At 47.6% G+C, this 17,608-nt stretch overlaps 2 protein-coding genes across 2 annotated transcripts in view; both read left to right on the forward strand.

Annotated features, from left to right (window-relative positions):
* On the forward strand, nt 1-16,023 carry CEP20 (centrosomal protein 20). The gene is made up of 4 exons (XM_085891565.1): nt 1-234; nt 9,194-9,391; nt 15,608-15,692; nt 15,833-16,023. Exons 1-4 carry the CDS (start codon nt 207-209, stop codon nt 15,960-15,962), a joined length of 441 nt encoding a protein of 146 aa, XP_085747691.1. The 5' UTR covers nt 1-206; the 3' UTR covers nt 15,963-16,023.
* The window catches only part of PALB2 (partner and localizer of BRCA2), a 27,310-nt gene continuing 25,534 nt past the window's right edge, over nt 15,833-17,608 (forward strand). The window contains exon 1 of the mRNA XM_085891552.1: nt 15,833-15,950. The gene's annotated coding sequence lies outside the window, so the exon portion shown is untranslated. The remainder of the gene's footprint in view (nt 15,951-17,608) is intronic.

Below are 17,608 nucleotides of genomic sequence, written 5' to 3' on the forward strand. Positions count from 1 at the left end.
TTAATCTTCTTCGTCTTCGTCTTCGTCTTCGTCTTCGTCTTCGTCTTCGTCTTCGTCTTCGTCTTCGTCTATTTCTTTTTCTTCTTCTTTATCCTCCACAAGTTGCGTCAATTACAGCATCTCTTGAGCAGACATCCTCGGGTGTGAGGTGAGGTGAGGACAGGGTAGTTGGAGAAAGCATTGAGCATAATCGAGCGCTGTTCGAGATGGCTTCGGTGGATGAACTGAAGAACGGTATGAAGTTTCTCCTGAATTTTATGCCGCAGATTCGAGTTCGAGATGTCGTTATGAAACACTTGTACCACGTGGGTTCATGTACGTCCACGGGCGGCACAGCCATGTGGCAGCACATCGTTCAATGATGCGCTCTCGATTGACATTGTTATCTTGTCTGCTTTCCCTCCACCTGTGAACTAAAACTGCCGTCCTGGTACAGCGCCACCAGGGGCGCTCTATTTCTGAGCCCACCCGCCTTCCTAATGTCATCTGGGGTCCGAAAACTGGATCTCAACAAGGAGGTGATACTCCAGATCTCCTGCCTTTTGGGTGGGATCTCTCTGACTCTCTGGGAAATCCTCTTTATCTCTTTGTTGATGACTCCACCCACTGCGGTACCATCGGTCATCCCTCAGACCGACAAGCAGCAGCTTCTTCACTCTCTGCAGATCTGTGTAAAATCACAACCCGGTCCAACACGTGGAACATGTCTTTCAATCCTGACAAATCTCACACTCTCACTATGTCTCTCGGAAAGGACTGTTTGGAACCCCCCCCCCCCCGATCTACTTTCTCAGCAATCCTCTGGAAGAAGTCCTTTCTTTCAACCTACTGGATCTCAGTATCTGCCATGATCTTTTCTGGGAAAGCCACATTTCTGACATGGCCTACAAAGTGAGTCGCCGACTGGGACTCCTCTATCGTGCATTGTCCTTCCTCAGCCCACCTGAGCTCCTGACTGTTGTGTCGTGTAGAAGATGCTTAGCAGGCAGACACGAGCGGGGGAACAGTCGAGCCGGGCTGTGTTGCACAAGCGCGAGCGCGGGCGTACTTGGCCCGCAGCTCTCCTTTATTACTTACTCATCACACTCACAAGCCGGGCGACTACAGCATCACTACAACGCCTCAGGCGGCGCGCACTCCTTATATTCCTGGCAGACACGATAACCACGACGACCCCTACTCCCATCATCATGCCCCGCCCTGCATGCCCACAGGCTATACCACACTCCTCCCTCCTAAAACTATGATTATTAAATGATCACCATCATAATAAGCATAAACAGCACGAAGTACTACGGTATAACCGTAGACAAGGTACAAAAAAGAAAACAGCGAAGTATAAAAGCACATCACATCATATAATGTGTGGAAGCGAGCTCGTGGAGCTGCCACGGCCAGGTTCCGAAGACGGAGGTGCACACAGCACCTACCAAACTCTGACCGCATTACCGATATGAAGCAGAAAGGCGAGAAGCACAGCAGCACTACACAGCGGAAACGCCCCCAGGCGGCTCATGCTTACATGGCCTTCGGCGAGGCCGCGGCGATCTCCCGAGCAAACCTCCCCCGGCACCATCAAACGCCTCCGGCCCACAAGGCGGCACACCTCCCCCAGGCAGACCTGAAGCAGATAAACATTCCGAGGCCGGAAGCCCGCTGTCTGGAAGCCGTGGCGCCAGCGCCAGACTCGAATGACCTAGGATGGGGGCGCTGAACAGCGCCGCTGGCTGGACGCAACCAATGCTCCACAACAACCCACGCACCACAATCAGCTGAGATGCCAACGCCCGTCTAAACGGCCTTGAGCGAACACAGAGAGCTGCGCCCCCGGCGCCAGGCACGTCTGACCTTGCCGAAACCAGAGGTGGGGGTAACGCCGACCAGCGCACCAGTCCTGGCTCCGAGTCGATCTCCAAGACCCACACGGCAGTTAGACGGTAGTAACTCCATTTAAACCACACTTCAACCATAGGCTCGTCATAAATCAATAGGAATACCACTGGAACCATTGCAAATTCATTTTCCCGTACAGCGCGTTCTTTCGGCAAAATCCCTGCACATGACAAAGCAACTACCCACGGCCCGGGGCAATGGAAGGCCAACCAAACCTTTTTATTCGCCACCACCGCTCCCAAAGCCACCACATCACATTGACCATACTGCAAAACCCATCGATTGATCTCCGCCAAACCCACTCTCACACAGGAACTGTTGGCATTTATTTCAACAACGTTAAACCGCATCACTCGAGCAATGAAAAACAAATATGCAATGAACAGCAACCCATAACCCACATCACGAGTCCGTCTCTTGGTTGTTGACTCGATGTTGTGACTCACGACTTCCTTTAACGCCACGGGCTCACCGCAACCCGTTGAAGCTGCCCGAACAACACAGGCGCACCTCGCACCATGAACGCAGCCGACGCGCGAGAGCTCATCGCGAGGGCTGGCACGGCTCCTGCTGCTTCCGCACCGCACACCACCGTTGCAGGCAGCAACGAACGGCCGCTCCCGTTGCATCGATGCGTGTTCCGCTCCCGCCGCCAGAACCTCGCCCTCGGGTCTCGACGAAAGCATCGAAGAGAGCACCGGCACACCTGGAGGTACGAACTGGAGATCCAGCCCAAGGTGCGCCAGCCAGCCCCGATCCAAAAGGGCGGGTCCCTCCCCTCGCACCACGAACCTCGGAAGCGCAACCCGCTGGTCCCGCTGGGCAATCACGACGTGCGCCCCGCCAACCGCCGACAGCGCTTCACCGGCACACGTGTGCGATGCGAGGGAAGCACGAGTGGACTCAACTCGACACCCGATCAGTGCCCCGATCACTTCGACATTCACTGGCATCGGTCCTGTCACCGTAGGACCAACTGAAACCAGGCTCAACATGGGCAGCATCAGTGCCCCGGTCACCTCAACCTCCCCTGCCACTGATCTTGTCATCTCCGGATCAATTGGAAGCAGGTCTAACACCGGCAGCATCTCCCGCTCCGGGTCGCTGGAATCTCTGTGCCCCGGCTGCAAAACTCGACCCGGGGTGTTACCGTGCACGCCATGCACCGAACACCATGCCGGCAGTAGGTCTTGACCCGGGACGGAAGGACCGCTTCGCACACCGCCATCTATGACTGTAATGATGGGCGATGACTCTCGGCACACACAACGTAGACGTCCTCGAGTGCTCAGACCGCCGTCCGAGTGATTGCATTGCAACGCTCGCCTACGACCCGCGCCGCAGACCGTGCGCGCGGCCGTGCGCGCCTGGCACATCGCGCTAACCTCCGGACCATCTGCTGCGCCCCGACCATCGAGACCCCGGACATTCTTCAGAGCTTGCGCGACGTCCAACGCCGCGTTCGAGCCGAACCGCGTGTCCTCGTTCTTTAGCCGTAGCTTTGCAGAAATCATTCCCCCGATTTGTCGTGCCTCAATAAAACGAACACTGAGCGCGGCCGTTGCCCACTCGACGTGGCCGAAGTCGACTCCGACGAAGGCGGGCACGCGTCCGCGTGCCGTGCCCCGACTTCCTGTCATGCCTGAGCCGGCCGCGCCGGCGAGCCTCCTGGCTCCGGAGCCTGTGCACGCGGCGAGCGAACCTGCGACACGCTCTTCGCGATGCATACTCCTCCGGAACCTCGAACCGCGCAAGGTGCGCTGAGTTACTCGCTGCCACGCCGAACCCAGCCACCACCCTGCACACGCCGATCCGAAGATCCTCGTCAGCCAACTGTGGTGTCGTGACAGAGATGCTTGGCAGGCAGACACGAGCGGGGGAACAGTCGAGCCGGGCTGTGTTGCACAAGCGCGAGCGCGGGCGTACTTGGCCCGCAGCTCTCCTTTATTACGTACTCAGCACACTCACAAGCCGGACGACTACGGCATCACTACAACGCCTCAGGCGGCGCGCACTCCTTATATTCCTGGCAGACACGATAACCACGACGACCCCTCCTCCCATCATCATGCCCCGCCCTGCATGCCCGCAGGCTATACCACACTGACCACTTACTAAGCTTTTGTCCACAGCTTGATGGAGTACTGCTCTCCCCTGTGGGCTGGTGCTCCTGCCTCCCACCTTTCTCGGCTTCACGCTGTGGATACCAAGGCATTTCGGATCATTGGCATCTCCCGCGATGAGGCTGAGTCTTTGGACCTCTCACTCCTCACCGCAGGCAGGTCGGTGGTCTTTCTGTCTTCGTACATCTCCTCTCCGGCCTCGCCCCCCTGCTCTGTCTGCGATTTGTCCCCACCATATTTCCGCAGGGTGCTCAAGGTCCGCCAACAACCCCCTTCTTGTAAAACTACCAAAATCATGAATCGCTGCTCACCTTCACTCTTTCATTCCTCTTTTTTCCCCGCCTTTGGAATAAACTCCCTCACTCCCTTCAATCCCATTCCTCCCTCCAGCCCTTCAAAACAGCTGTTCACCACCACCTCTTATCGTCCCCCATCCAAATCCTCGATGTTTTCTACCCCCCGTTAATCCACCCTAAACCCACCTCCTTCCAATTCCCTGCTTTCCTTCCTGAAAGTCCCTGTAGTGTTCATCCTGTATACCCCGTGTTTCCCACCCCATCCCTCTCCCTTCCACAGATCTCCTCATGTCTCCGTTCCCCACTGTTTTGTCCTTCCCTCTCCTGCCCCTCTTGTCTCATGCCTCCCTTGCTGTGTGTTGTGTGTTAGCTCTCATACGAGCGTTGACAAGGAACACAAAAAATAAGTTACTGAGATGGTTGCCATGGCAACATAATTCAGCCAACCACAGCCGTGATCTAATCAGGTTGAGATAATGTCATGTCATGAGGAATAGATACAGTATCTGCAACAAGAAAGCTAAATGTTCAACAGTTTTTTGTCAATCGGTTGCGTTCAAGTTAATGTCTTTCCGACGTTGTCGGAGGGGCGGTGGACAAAAAAAATGGCCCTTGTGTGCCGCTATCCTGATTACGTTCCCTGACTGAGGTTTAAAATTCATGGCGGTGTATTCGTTGGTTATAAAGAGGTATAAAAGTTCATCTTGGTTTAACCTTATCTGGTAAGGTGAATGGAGTGTCGGGCTGGTAAGATCGCCGAAAGGTATATGTACTACTTGTACACTGAGCTGTCCTAGCATGGGTTTGTGATCCTGACCCATTAATAAAGTGCCACTCTGGTTTAACGCATCCATGGCGAAGCATCGAGGTGAGTTCCATTTATTGAAGACGTTAGTTAAACTGGAGGACCCCTTTGCCAGCATTGCTTATTGTTGGTGGTCAATAATGATTCCTTGGTGTTCTTCACGAAGATTAAGCGAGTCACAAATTTTAACCTTGACCTGCAGGAGGCACTGCCTGAGCCACATTAACAATGCACAAAATTTAGCATGAGGAAAAATGGGCCAAATTTCCTCTTTTTTATTGTTCTATGTATCCTTACTGTTTATGTTGTTACTCGTACACCTCTGATAATTATAGGGACATCTTAGTTGTTAGCGTTTGGAGATATAGGGATGGACAGCATCATGAAATGTACACTTTTCTCAGCTTGGATTGAATATTGTTTCATTTACACGATGGTAGTTTTGCAATGGCATTTTGGTGTTCTCGGCAACTGTCTGTCTGTCCTTGTCTTCTTTCCTGTTTAATCCAACAAGAGTGAAAGAGCACCATTATTAGCTCACCTGTAACATGTTGCATCTGTTCAGCTGAGCTTATGGGATGGCACTACGTCCGTCAGTTCACCCCGTCCATGAACACTTGCAACTTCTTCTCTGAAACTGTTGATGGGATTGTGACCAAATTTGGCTAAAATTATCTTTCGTGTGGGAGAACTCAAGTTTATTTGTGGCCTTCTCCCAATCATCAGCAAGGTGATGGAATCCATCATCGCCTCAGATATGAAATTCTTCCTCTTCTCCAATGGCTTGATTTCCAATCATCAATTTGGTTTCAGACCAGGTCACTCTACCCTGGATATGCTGCTTCTGCTCTCCCATCAATGGATGGAGGTCCTCAATGCCAGACAGGAAATCCGAGCCGTATCCCTGGACATATCACGTGCTTTTGACACAGTCTGGCACCCTGCCCTACTCACCAAACTCTCTTCCCATGGTATTCAAGGCCATCTCCACTCATGGCTCGCAGACTTCCTCTCCTGTCGCAGTCAACGTGTGGCCCTAAATGGAGTTCTTTCATCCCCTCTTCCTGTGCAGGCTGGAGTTCCTCAAGGTAGCGTTCTGGGCCCTGTTCTTTTTCTGGTTTTCATCAATGATCTCTCGGACTCTCTGGAAAATCCTCTATTTCTCTTTGCCGACGACTCCACCCTCTGCCGTACCATCTGTCATCCCTCAGACCGGCAAGCAGCAGCTTCTTCACTCACTGCAGATCTGGATAAAATCACAAACTGGTCCAACACGTGGAACATGTCTTTCAATCCAGACAAATCTCACACTCTCACTATGTCTCTTCGAAAGGACCGTTTACAAAACCCCCCATCCACTTTCTCAACAATCCTCTGGAAGAAGTCTTTTCTTTCAAGCTTCTAGGTCTCACTATCTGCCATGACCTTTCCTGGGAAAGTCACATTTCCAACCTCGCCTCAAAAGCCAGTCGCCGACTGGGAATCCTCCGTCGTGCTAAGTCCTTCCTCGGCCCTCTTGAGCTCCTGACCACTTACAAAGCTTTTGTCCGTAGCCTGATGGAGTACTGCTCTCCCCTCTGGGCTGGTGCTCCTGCCTCCCACCTTTCTCGGCTTCACGCTGTCGAAACCAGGGCATTTAAGATCATCGGCATCTCCCGCAATGAAGCTGAGTCTTTGGGCCTCTCACTCAATCACCGCAGGTTGGTCGGTGGTCTTTCTGTCTTCTACCGACTCCTCTCCAGCCTTGCCCCCCTGCTCTCTCTGCGATTTGTCCCCACCACATTTCCACAGGGCGCTCAAGGTCCGCCAACAACCCCCTTCTGGTAAAACTACCAAAATCACGAATCACTGCTCATCTTCACTCTTTCATTCCTCTTTTTTCCCGCCTTTGGAATAAACTTCCTCACTCTATTCTTTCCCATTCTTCCCTCCAGGCTTTCAAAACAGCTGTTCACCACCACCTCTTATCTTCCCCCATCCAAATCCTCGATCTTTTCTACCCCCGATAATCCACCAAGCCCACTTCCTTCATTTCTCCTGCTTTCCTTCCTGAAAGTCCCTGAAATGTCCATCTTCTCTTCGTCATGTTCCCCGTCCCATCCCCATCCCTCTCCCTTCCACAGTTCACCTAATGTGTCTGTTCCCCACTGTTTTGTCCCTTCCACTCCCGCCCCTCTTGTCTCATGCCTCCTTGCTGTGAGTTGTGTGTTAGCTCTCATACGAGCCTCGACCAAGGTATACAAAAAAAAAAAAAAAAAAAATCCTCCCTCTCCACCTATAAGTAGGTCATCGTAAGGTTTGAAGGCCCCAAAAGTATTTGGGTTTTGATGTAGTTTGGCTGCCATTGTGGATTACAGGAAAACCTTTAATAATTCTCTTCTTTGAAACTGCATCATCATTCAATGAGAAACTTAAAAAAAAACATTTTGTAAGTAACTAGACGACCCGTGAATTCATTGGGTTCCCGTTGTGACAGTGGTTGATGAAAAAAATCATTTCAAGAAAAAAATGATAGCTCCAGCGAACTATACTGCTGAGGTTGTTTGCATTGATCAAATTCTCCTGAAGAGTACTTGACTGAATCGTGAATTGATTTTTTAAATAATTTATCTCGTTGCCCGATTTTAACGAAACTTGACACTGCACACTGCAGGCGAATGGTGAGTAAGGTGGTCCTAAAAAATTTGCGCCATCGTGTACCGTTTTGGCTGTATTTCAGAAACATACATAGAAACATACATACACGATGAGAGTTTTAGTAATATATAGATGTCGAAGCTTGAATGAGGGCTAACACACAGAACGTATCACAAGGGGAGCAGTAGAAAAGAGGGGCGGGAGGGGGAAGGAAAAAACAGTGGGGAACAGAGACATGAGTAGATCTGTGGAAGGAAGAGGGATGGGGTGGGGTACACAGGGTAAACAAGATGGACACCACAGGGACTTTCAGGTCCTTACACGACAGGGACTTTCAGGAAGGAAAGCAGGGAATTTGAAGCAGGTGGGTTTGGGGTGGATTAACAGGGGTAGAAAAGATCGAGGTTTTGGATGGGGGAAGATAAGAAGTGGTGGTGAGCAGCTGTTTTGAAGGCCTGGAGGGAAGAATGGGATTGAGTAGTGTGGGAGTTTGTTCCAAAGGTGGGAATAAAGAGGAATGAAAGAGTGAAGGTGAGCAGTGATTCGTGATTTTGGTAGTTTTATCAGAAGGGGGTTGCTGGCGGACCTTGGGCGGCCTGCGGAAATATGGGGGAAATATCTCAGACAGCGTGGGGGGGGGGGGGGAGGCCAAAGAGGAGACGGTAGAAGACAGAAAAACCACCGACCTGCCTGCGTTGAGAGAGTGAGAGGCCCAAAGACTCAGCCTCATCACGGGAGATACCAATGATCCTAAATGCCTTGGTTTCCACAGCGTGAAGCTGAGAAATGTGAGAGGCAGGAGCACCAGCTCATAGGGAAGAGCAGTACTCCATCAGGCTGTGGACGAAAGCTTTGTTTGTGGTCAGGAGCTCAGATGTGCCGAGGAAGGACTTTGCATGACGGAGGATGCCTAGTCGGCGACTGATTGACTACCATTGGGAACGTTAGCTTAAAAGAAGCTAATTTGAAACAAAATCTGGCCATAAGTGATGTCATAATGCAGAAAGTGGGCAATATCCCGAAAAATATGAATTATGGACGCACACACACGGAAGGATACTCCTTTTTAGCAATTGATTACAGTAAATGTATTGTTTTTTTATCATATAAAAAAGCAACTTCAATTGGTAAAACACAAATTGTCCTTTATTTATTTGTACAAATGACATTATAGGTGTGTTTTGTATATTGAATAAAGGAATCCCAAAATGTTCTGAAAATATATCAGCTGTTTTATTGAGGCAAGCAATCTGTCCAACATTGTCGCAGCACATCACTCGCTTTTCATGAAGTATTGTCCAAGGAGTGTCTGTGGAATTTGTAGCATTTGATAGCAATGATGTGTCACTCTGTTTTTGAGGAATGCTCATTCCTTTGTCGGTGATTAGGAATGATAAAAGAATGCTACTTCCGTATTGTTCTTTGTTCATTTGAGGCAGTGTTGAAGGAGACCTTGGAACAACGAGGGTTGTTGGGCCAGGTGCGGGCACAGGTCCGAGCCGCGGTGTTTAGTGCACTGGATGAGCAGAACGTACCACGACCCTCTCTTCCAAACTCCAACCTTCTCATCAATGAGCTTATCCGCGAATACCTTGAACACAACCAGTACAAGTACACAGCATCGGTGCTCCTGGCGGGTGAGATTCCATGATTACTACACTTTTAGAACTAACTACCCAGGTTCATCCATCTTACTATAATTCAACGTCTGTCCGTCCGTCTGTTCCCAGGTACCGCAAAAACTGCTGAACCGATTGCAACTATTTTTGGATGTGTAATTCTGGGACCCCTTGGAGTAAAATAGGCATAAATATAATAACATGATCCACTTGACGGCTCCCGTAGGGAGTGGGTGCTTCTAGTATGAAAAAATATATTTATCATCTGTGCCAAACTGAGAATTTGTTTCCACATGAGAACTTTTCAATAGGTAGTATTATTTGTAGATGAGCCTTCTTTTACAAAGCTCTGCTCCTCTTACAGACCTCTGGAAATTTCTCTTGGGCTCAGGTGTTATGGATGCCGTGAAAATGGTATGGGCTTCATGAAATACGCTCTTCATGTCACTGAATTTTCTCAATCAAATTTTGACCATAGTAAAGTGGTATGCTAATCATTGTAAACAAAGTGAAGCGACATTTCAGGAATGAGCCCTTCCTCAAAGTAAGAGAGCTTTCTGAGCTCTTCTGAACTCTCTTGCTTTGATGAAGGACTCATTCCAGAAGCTTTCCCACAGTTGTTAGCATACCTCTGTCAATGCAGTATTTAATTAAGAAAATTAATTGCCCTTATTCTGCCGAAGCAGACCAAATATAATCTTTATCGAGACTACTTTTTCATTCTTTATTTCACTGTTTATCAATGTCACTCTATTTCAGCCTTGAGTATTTCTTCTGAACTATTAAAATGAAATTCATGAAAAAGTGTACATCTCATTAGCCTTGTTTCAAATGATAATCTCACATGGATTCTCCCGTAACTTCGACGGATGAGTGTTGAGTAAATATTTAACACAAGTCCAGCAAATCAGCTTCGTGGTTGGTGTTGTCTCATATGGGATGTAAGATCAATTATTGACTTAATGCTGTCGGCAATTGCTACTGGAAGGAGGGACTGAGGCACTGGCTTTGCAGTGTGCTCACTTGTGCTGCAAAAATCTTATTCCATTCTCAAATGCGGGAACTATCTTGTGACATAGATTTTTTCCATTTTGGCCTTTCTGGGGTGGTGTTTTCCCACGTCTTGAGGTCCATTTCACATGCCTTGAGGTTCACCTTTAGGGTGTTTTTGTATCTGAGGATGGGTCGTCCTATGCTATAAAATATTGTTGAGGATTCAGCGGTGGCGGGATTCGCACCCGACTCTTGACCCCAGTGTTAAGGATTCGGACGTCACTTAACAGCACCGCCGTCTCCGGAGTTATAACGCCGGCTGGTTCGGCACAATTCTCGGGTTACGCGCCTCAGATCACGATACCAAAATACACCTGTGCCTTGCCAGCTGGAGGAATAGACCCCGGTTACAGACTGGTTTTGTCAGAGACCGAGCGAATTCTGCCAGTCTGTAACCATTTTGGTTTTATATACCAATCGAGCGAATTGTTTCTCAGCACGGCATGAATAATTCAAGGCGGCAAATCTCGTATAACTCAGCCAGATTTATTGGGGACATATCGGGGAACACAACACAAGCAAAGCATTCACGACAATGTTATAATTAATCTATAACCCGTTCTTAACGAGGGAGCTATGGATTACGGGTTTCAAAGGGAACCCTGGCGAGATAAACCTTAGACAACATGCAGACAAGACACGGACAGCATGCAGACAAGACACAGAGTACTTGGTGATGCTTCATGGACGAGAGGAAAAGTGTCAAAGGCCCGAATGCCGCTCGTGACAAGCCGATGTCAACGGATTCAAGCACCCAGCTCGAGCATGCAGCGTGGCAAGATGGCGACGGCGTCCTTTTTCTTCTCCCGGCACCGCTCGCGCACGCAGCCTCTGCGCGTCCAGACCCCGTGAGGTTGACGGCCCAAGACGAAAAATCTATGGTATGCTCCAGCTGGCTTTTCACAAGGTCCAGCATACAAGTCCAGGCCTGGCCTGTTCACCAGGTTAGGCCGAATCGAGTTGTTGGGCTCTGCAGGCGGATCGACAAACGTGTCAAGCCATGAGGTGAGTAGGGACAGTCAGAGGCTCCGTCACTGGGCTCCGGATGAACCTGTCGAGGACCTCCTCTTAAAAGTCGATCGCCGACTCCCACTAGTCGTTTCTTCCTCCTCTTTCACGAAGCAGATCGCAGACTCGACACCAGGCAGTTACTCTCTTACTGCTCATCGCCTGTCTCGAGGCTCAGGCAGTTCCTCTTACTGCCGATCGCCCGAGTCGAGGCTCAGGCAGATCCTCTACCAGCCAATGGCAGACAGACCTCATCCAGTCCCTTCCCTGCCTTTCTTTCGGCTCACTCCTCACGAAAACCGATTGCAAACAGACACAGCTGTCCCTTGTACAGCCGATCGGCGCCACCTCGGCGCTCTCAGTCCCACCTTCGCCTTTCCGGCGCTCGCTTCTCTAGGCCACACCCTCTCAGCCGACTGCTCCTCCCAGAGCACTGGACGGAGACTCTTTCGGAGAGGGGGAGGAAGAAGAAGAACCTCTCGGTACACCACCACTGCACGAACAATCAACAGCCTCGTACACCTCCCGACACACATGTAACGTCCAATTACCGAACAACCTGTCTAAACATGCATTTAATGGGGGATCTGGGCTAATCCTATATTTAATAACACACTAAGGGCCATTTCCGCAACAATATCGTCTTTGGTATGCAAGTATCCTCCATGCATCCCACCTGTTCAACCCAATGAAACTGGGCCATGATAAGCATGCTCTCAATGCCTGGGATGAAGCATCTCTTAAGAACTTTGGTGTTAAGAGATTCTGTCCTGCCACTTAGTTAATATTGCAGATTCATCTCAGCAGCGATCTAGTGGCTTCATATGTTGCCAGTAGAGTGTCCTTACATCACAACAATAGAGAAGTGAAGTGAGAATATCACCCTGGTGAACCTAAATTTTTGTTTTAAGGCCAACTATATGCAACTACCACAGCCTATGGTTGAGCCTACCAAATGCCAAACTTACTTAGGCCCTGGGCAATCTCATCATGCAGCATTGGTGTTGTTGGAGATGGTGCTCCCGACATAGTATAATCTTTCAATGGAGTTGAGGGGTATATTATGTCTTTTGACTCGAGGATCTTTATGGATGGCTGTGGGGGCTTTTTGATACATAATCTTTATCTTTGTTTAAATTTGTGAGGCCAAAGCATTCTGAAGCTTGAACAAAGCTATCCACAATCTGCAGGATGTCCTCAAGTGTGTGTGTGTGTGCTATGAGGGCACAATCGGCAGCAAACAGGAGCTCTTTTAGCAACTGTTCTTTAGTCTTTGTGCAAGGCTTGAGGTACTGCAAACCGAAGAGACTACCATTTGTTCTGAACTGAATATGTACTCCTTTGTTTAAGTCTTTGAATGCAAACACAAGTATGGCAGAGAAGAAGATGGCAAAAAAAAAGAAATGTCATCATCACACAACCTTCTTTGGTTCCCTTGGTGACAGGAAAGGCAACTGATTGATAAATCTCAGCTATGCATCATGCGATCCATCATACCATCGTGGAATGAGCAAATGACCCTGATCATCTTTTCTGGACATCGTGATTTGAGAAGCACTTTCCCTAGGCCTTTGCAGTTACCTGTGTCAAAGGCCTTTATCATATCAATGAAAATCATATGCGGGTCTTTATTCTGTTCAAGGGCCTTTTCTTTGATCGGACACACTGCAAAGATCATGTTGACAGTTCCCCTGCCAGCTCAAAAGCCTTACGTAATTGTTTTTACATAATTTGTAATTCATCTAAATGTGGCATTATTGGTAGTGGGTGAATACTTTTGCAGGCCTCTATGTGTTATTGGCATGCTATGTGCTATTGACAGGAATGCCACAAAATGTTGTGGCTAGGCGTTTTAGTGTTCATCGGAACACCATACAGTCACTCTGGATCAACAAACTGGCAACATCAGAGATCGCAAATATTCTGGGTGACCACATGTGACATCACGTCGGCAGGACAACCATATCCGGTTGGTGCACCTTAGGAATCGGTTCCAGACACAAGTTTAATAGCTCGTAGCATCCCTTAGGACCAATCAGTGCCAGAACTGTCAGGAATCGGTTACGCATGCATAACATCTGAGCACAACAACTGGCAGTACATCTGATTTTGTTGCCACATCATCAACATGCGTGCCTAGCTTGGTGTAGACAATGTTTGAGGTTCAGGGGACAAGATTGGGCTGCTGTCCTCTTTACAGATGAGTTGAGGTTCCATGTTGACAGTAGTAATGGCGGTTGTCACATTTATCAACTAGAAGGGGACCGTTATGCTGACACATGTATTTTATAACGTTCGTCGTTCGGTGGTGGAAGCGTGATGGTATGGGAAGGCATCACCGCACATCGCAGAACCAAGCTGTCGGTCATTAATGGCAGTTTGACAGGTATTTCGTACCGTGATGAAGTTCTCCATCCTCACATCCTCCCGTTCCTTGACAGCACATCGCACTTCAACAGGATAATGCACGCCCTCACATCGCACGAGTGGTCACCGACTTCATCGCACAAAAGAACATTCCCACACTTCCCTGACCAGCTGTTTTGCCTAATCTTTCTTCCACAGAACATGTGTGGGATGGAATAGAATGTCATTTAATGCACCATCTTCAAAACCAGTCAGCAACGTTGGTCCGATTGTGGCAGGCCTTGGTACAGATTTGGAATGACATCCCTCAAGCCTTCTTCAACCATCTTGTGTCCTCAATGAGGTGTCGTTGCCAAGCGCGTGCCAACGCAAGTGGAGGTCACACCAGATACTGAGCTGTTAACTGACTTTAGACCGCACCCATCTTCGAGCCTCTGGAGACATGTCTTGCACACATATGTTGACATTCTTATGTCGATTTCATGTTTGTCAAACACTAAATATTGATATGACCAAACAACATGATGTGTTTGTTTTCATGTCTCATTTGCACAGGAACTTTTTCCCGCTAGTATATTTTGAACACTGTAGAAGATGAACATGAACCTACAGTTTAGCGGTACTTTGGCTCTGAATTTGGCAAATTGTACGGAATCTCGTCCTGAGTGTGCATCCTCAGAAGAGAGGAGCAGGATAATTTTTTTAATCCTCTGCCTGCCTGTCAAACAAAATTGAAAATCATTCCAAACAAGAAACTTACTATTTGTAGCGACGCAAGAAAAGACACAAACAGCAGACACGAATAATTAATGTAACTTGTTAAATAAGGTGGTGTGAAGATGCTGCATAAACAGCGGTAAACTTCTGACTTTTTTATATATATTATTTCTACAGCCTTTAAAACTTATATTTCATTTAAATTTAATTAAAGACTTGAATACTGGAGAACAAAAATTACCTTTTAGTGCTTTCAAAAACCTGTTTAGCAGTACTTGGACAAAATATTGCAGCATTTTACATCATCTCAACCAATCAAATTTTCCACTCGCAGACCCTTCCCATGTCCTTTTTCTCAAGACGGCGTTGGGTAAGGTGTTCCAAGAACTCTCTCATTTTCAATTTATTATTGATCAAATGGCCTTCCAACATCATCTGACTTATGTCGAAACATATACTGTAACACTGTGCACCAACATTTTGGAAATAGGAATTCTAATTGCAGCAGTTTGAATACCATCATTATTATAGCGTAAAAATTGTGTGCAAAAAGGTGCAACATCGACCTTATTAATCATTCTTCAGTTGGTTTGAATTACTGAACTAAGTTGATGAAAAAGGATGTGACTGTAAAAATTTTTTCCATGAGTTTGGGGATGAAACAGGAAAAAGTTGGTGGAAACGTGTATCACAACAGCCCTTTCCCACACCCTCCCACCATCCTCATATAATGCATGGAAGACATTGTCTGACAGCTCTGAGTAAATCCTACCTCCACCCTCTCTCTCTCCCACCCTCCCCCACCCCCACCATATTTCATGAGAAGCCAACACAAATTGTAAAAGCCAATGTTTAAGGTACAGTACTGAATTTCATTAGTAAAATGTGAGTATTGAATGAAATAAATGTGTACCTAGCTGTCTTGGTTAAATCCAACACTCACTGATAAATTTGACTCTGCTTACAAAAAAAAAGTCACCATCGTGTTTTAATAACGTTAGTCTTTTTTGAGCAAATATAAATTAGTAATGACTATTGTACTGGCTTCATGGTTTTGCATGCATTTTGCTTTTACCCGAAATGACACAGAAGCTGGACAGCCGGAGACGCCTCTGGGCAGAGAGTTCTTGACCCAGGAATTGAATATCAGCACCGATGAGAAAATGGAAGACGTGTAGGTTTTGGACTTTTTTTTTCATTCAATGCATGATAAATTGTAATTGTTAATGTAATTATTTGTTTTTGCTCAATCTGCGTCAAACCCTTAATGTAAAAGTTTTTTTTTTCTTCTCTAATTGACATGTTTTCCTGCAGGCCTTTGTTGTACGGTATGCTGTCACACTTTCTGCAACATGGTGAAATATCTCAGGAGAAAATTCCTGCTCGATTGCATCCGGATAGACAGTGTTCTTCCTCGGGACTTTCTCATAAGGTCCCTCATTGATTATTTTCTCTTTTCCATCTGATAACTATTTGTTTATACGTAATAAACATGTTTTTATTTACCTTGTTTCATGGATTTATTTTGAAAGTTAGCTTTCAAGTCAATTGAATGTAGCAAAGGTAGGGCTATATTAATCTTGATGGATTATATCAACTTAAGGTTGGTGAATTTACAGCCTGGGAAATGAGGGCGCGGTCGACGTTTTGAGCGTGAGCTCGTTAGAAGGGCAAATGCTCGAAATGTCAGCTGCCCCTCGTTTCCCAGTGATAAACAAACTCATCAAATTCAACTGAAAAAAATCGATTGTGGTGCTTCCGCTGACATTCCCCATTATTTCCAAAACATGTAAAATATAACAATTGGCAATTTTTTTTTAATTCAAGCTAAGAATTAATTTTTTTGGGAGTGGGGGTTGGGGGGGGGTCGCTGCTCACGGAGGTATTAGAACATAGAATGCATCAGGATGAACAGAACAAAAGGATCAGTAGAAAGAATGGGGGAAACACCAACAACAGTGTTGATGGACAAAATAGAGGGAGGTTAGGGGTGGGTTCCATTAGCAAGTGGCTTGCTTAATTTACAGTACTGAAGCAAGCACTCCAATAGAATGGATTGCTCAGTACCGCTTAACAACATGGCGATCTCCAGTGCAAACAATGCCATCGTGGTACTCGAGCAAATGCTGTCTGGGCCATCGTCTTCAGTTTTACTTGATGCTCTTGTGACAGCTATCCCAAACGAATTTATTGTGTTGGCAGCAGCGACAGAATATGAGGAATAGGGCAAGAAAGAAAAATAAATGGTGAGTCAGAAGGAGGAGCCCCCTGCCGAGCTTATCTATGGACCCGGAGACAAACTCCCATCCGAACAAGTGCAGAAATAAACTCCCATCTGGAAATAAGTACCGACTGGACGTGTCCGGAGCTAAGCTGTCCAGAGACAAACACTGCTTGGACACGTCTGGAGACAAACTCCCATCTGGACACGTCCGGAGATAATACCATCCAGACACGTCTGGAGACAAACCCCGCCCGGACACGTCTGGCGCCAAACACCACCCAGACAGGTCCAGAGACAGAGGCAGGCAGAGAGAGAGAGGAGGGGAGAGTGATCGAGGTGTCAGAGGAGGGTGCTGCACTGTATTGGGAGGGGGTAGGGGAATTAGCAGAGAGAATATGTTTTGCTTTATGAAAAACACACACACACACACACACACACACACACACACACACACACACACACATACACACACACACACACACACACACACACACACACACATACACACACACACACACACACACACACACACACACACACACACACACACACACACACACACACACACACACCAGTGCTTGGCCGATATCGGCAATTTTTCGGGAATCGGCAGGTTGCATTCAGTGTGATTACCGATGACAGATTTATTTAGACGTTTCAGGGATATGTTCACAAGCATAAATCTTTATAAACAGCTGCGTGTGACGGCTGGAAAAAAATTTGGCTCGGCAATTTATAAAACACGTTAATATGGCAAAAAGGCTCAGAAATCAGGTGTTATATCACAACTCGCTTAGGATGACGGAGCATGAACCACTCACTCAGGGTGTCGGAGCAAGAACTACTCGCTCAGGGTGATGGAGCAT

Source organism: Eptatretus burgeri, chromosome 8, assembly GCF_056783735.1.
Source record: "Eptatretus burgeri isolate ZD-2024b chromosome 8, Ebu_testis_v1, whole genome shotgun sequence".
NCBI lineage: Eukaryota > Metazoa > Chordata > Myxini > Myxiniformes > Myxinidae > Eptatretus > Eptatretus burgeri.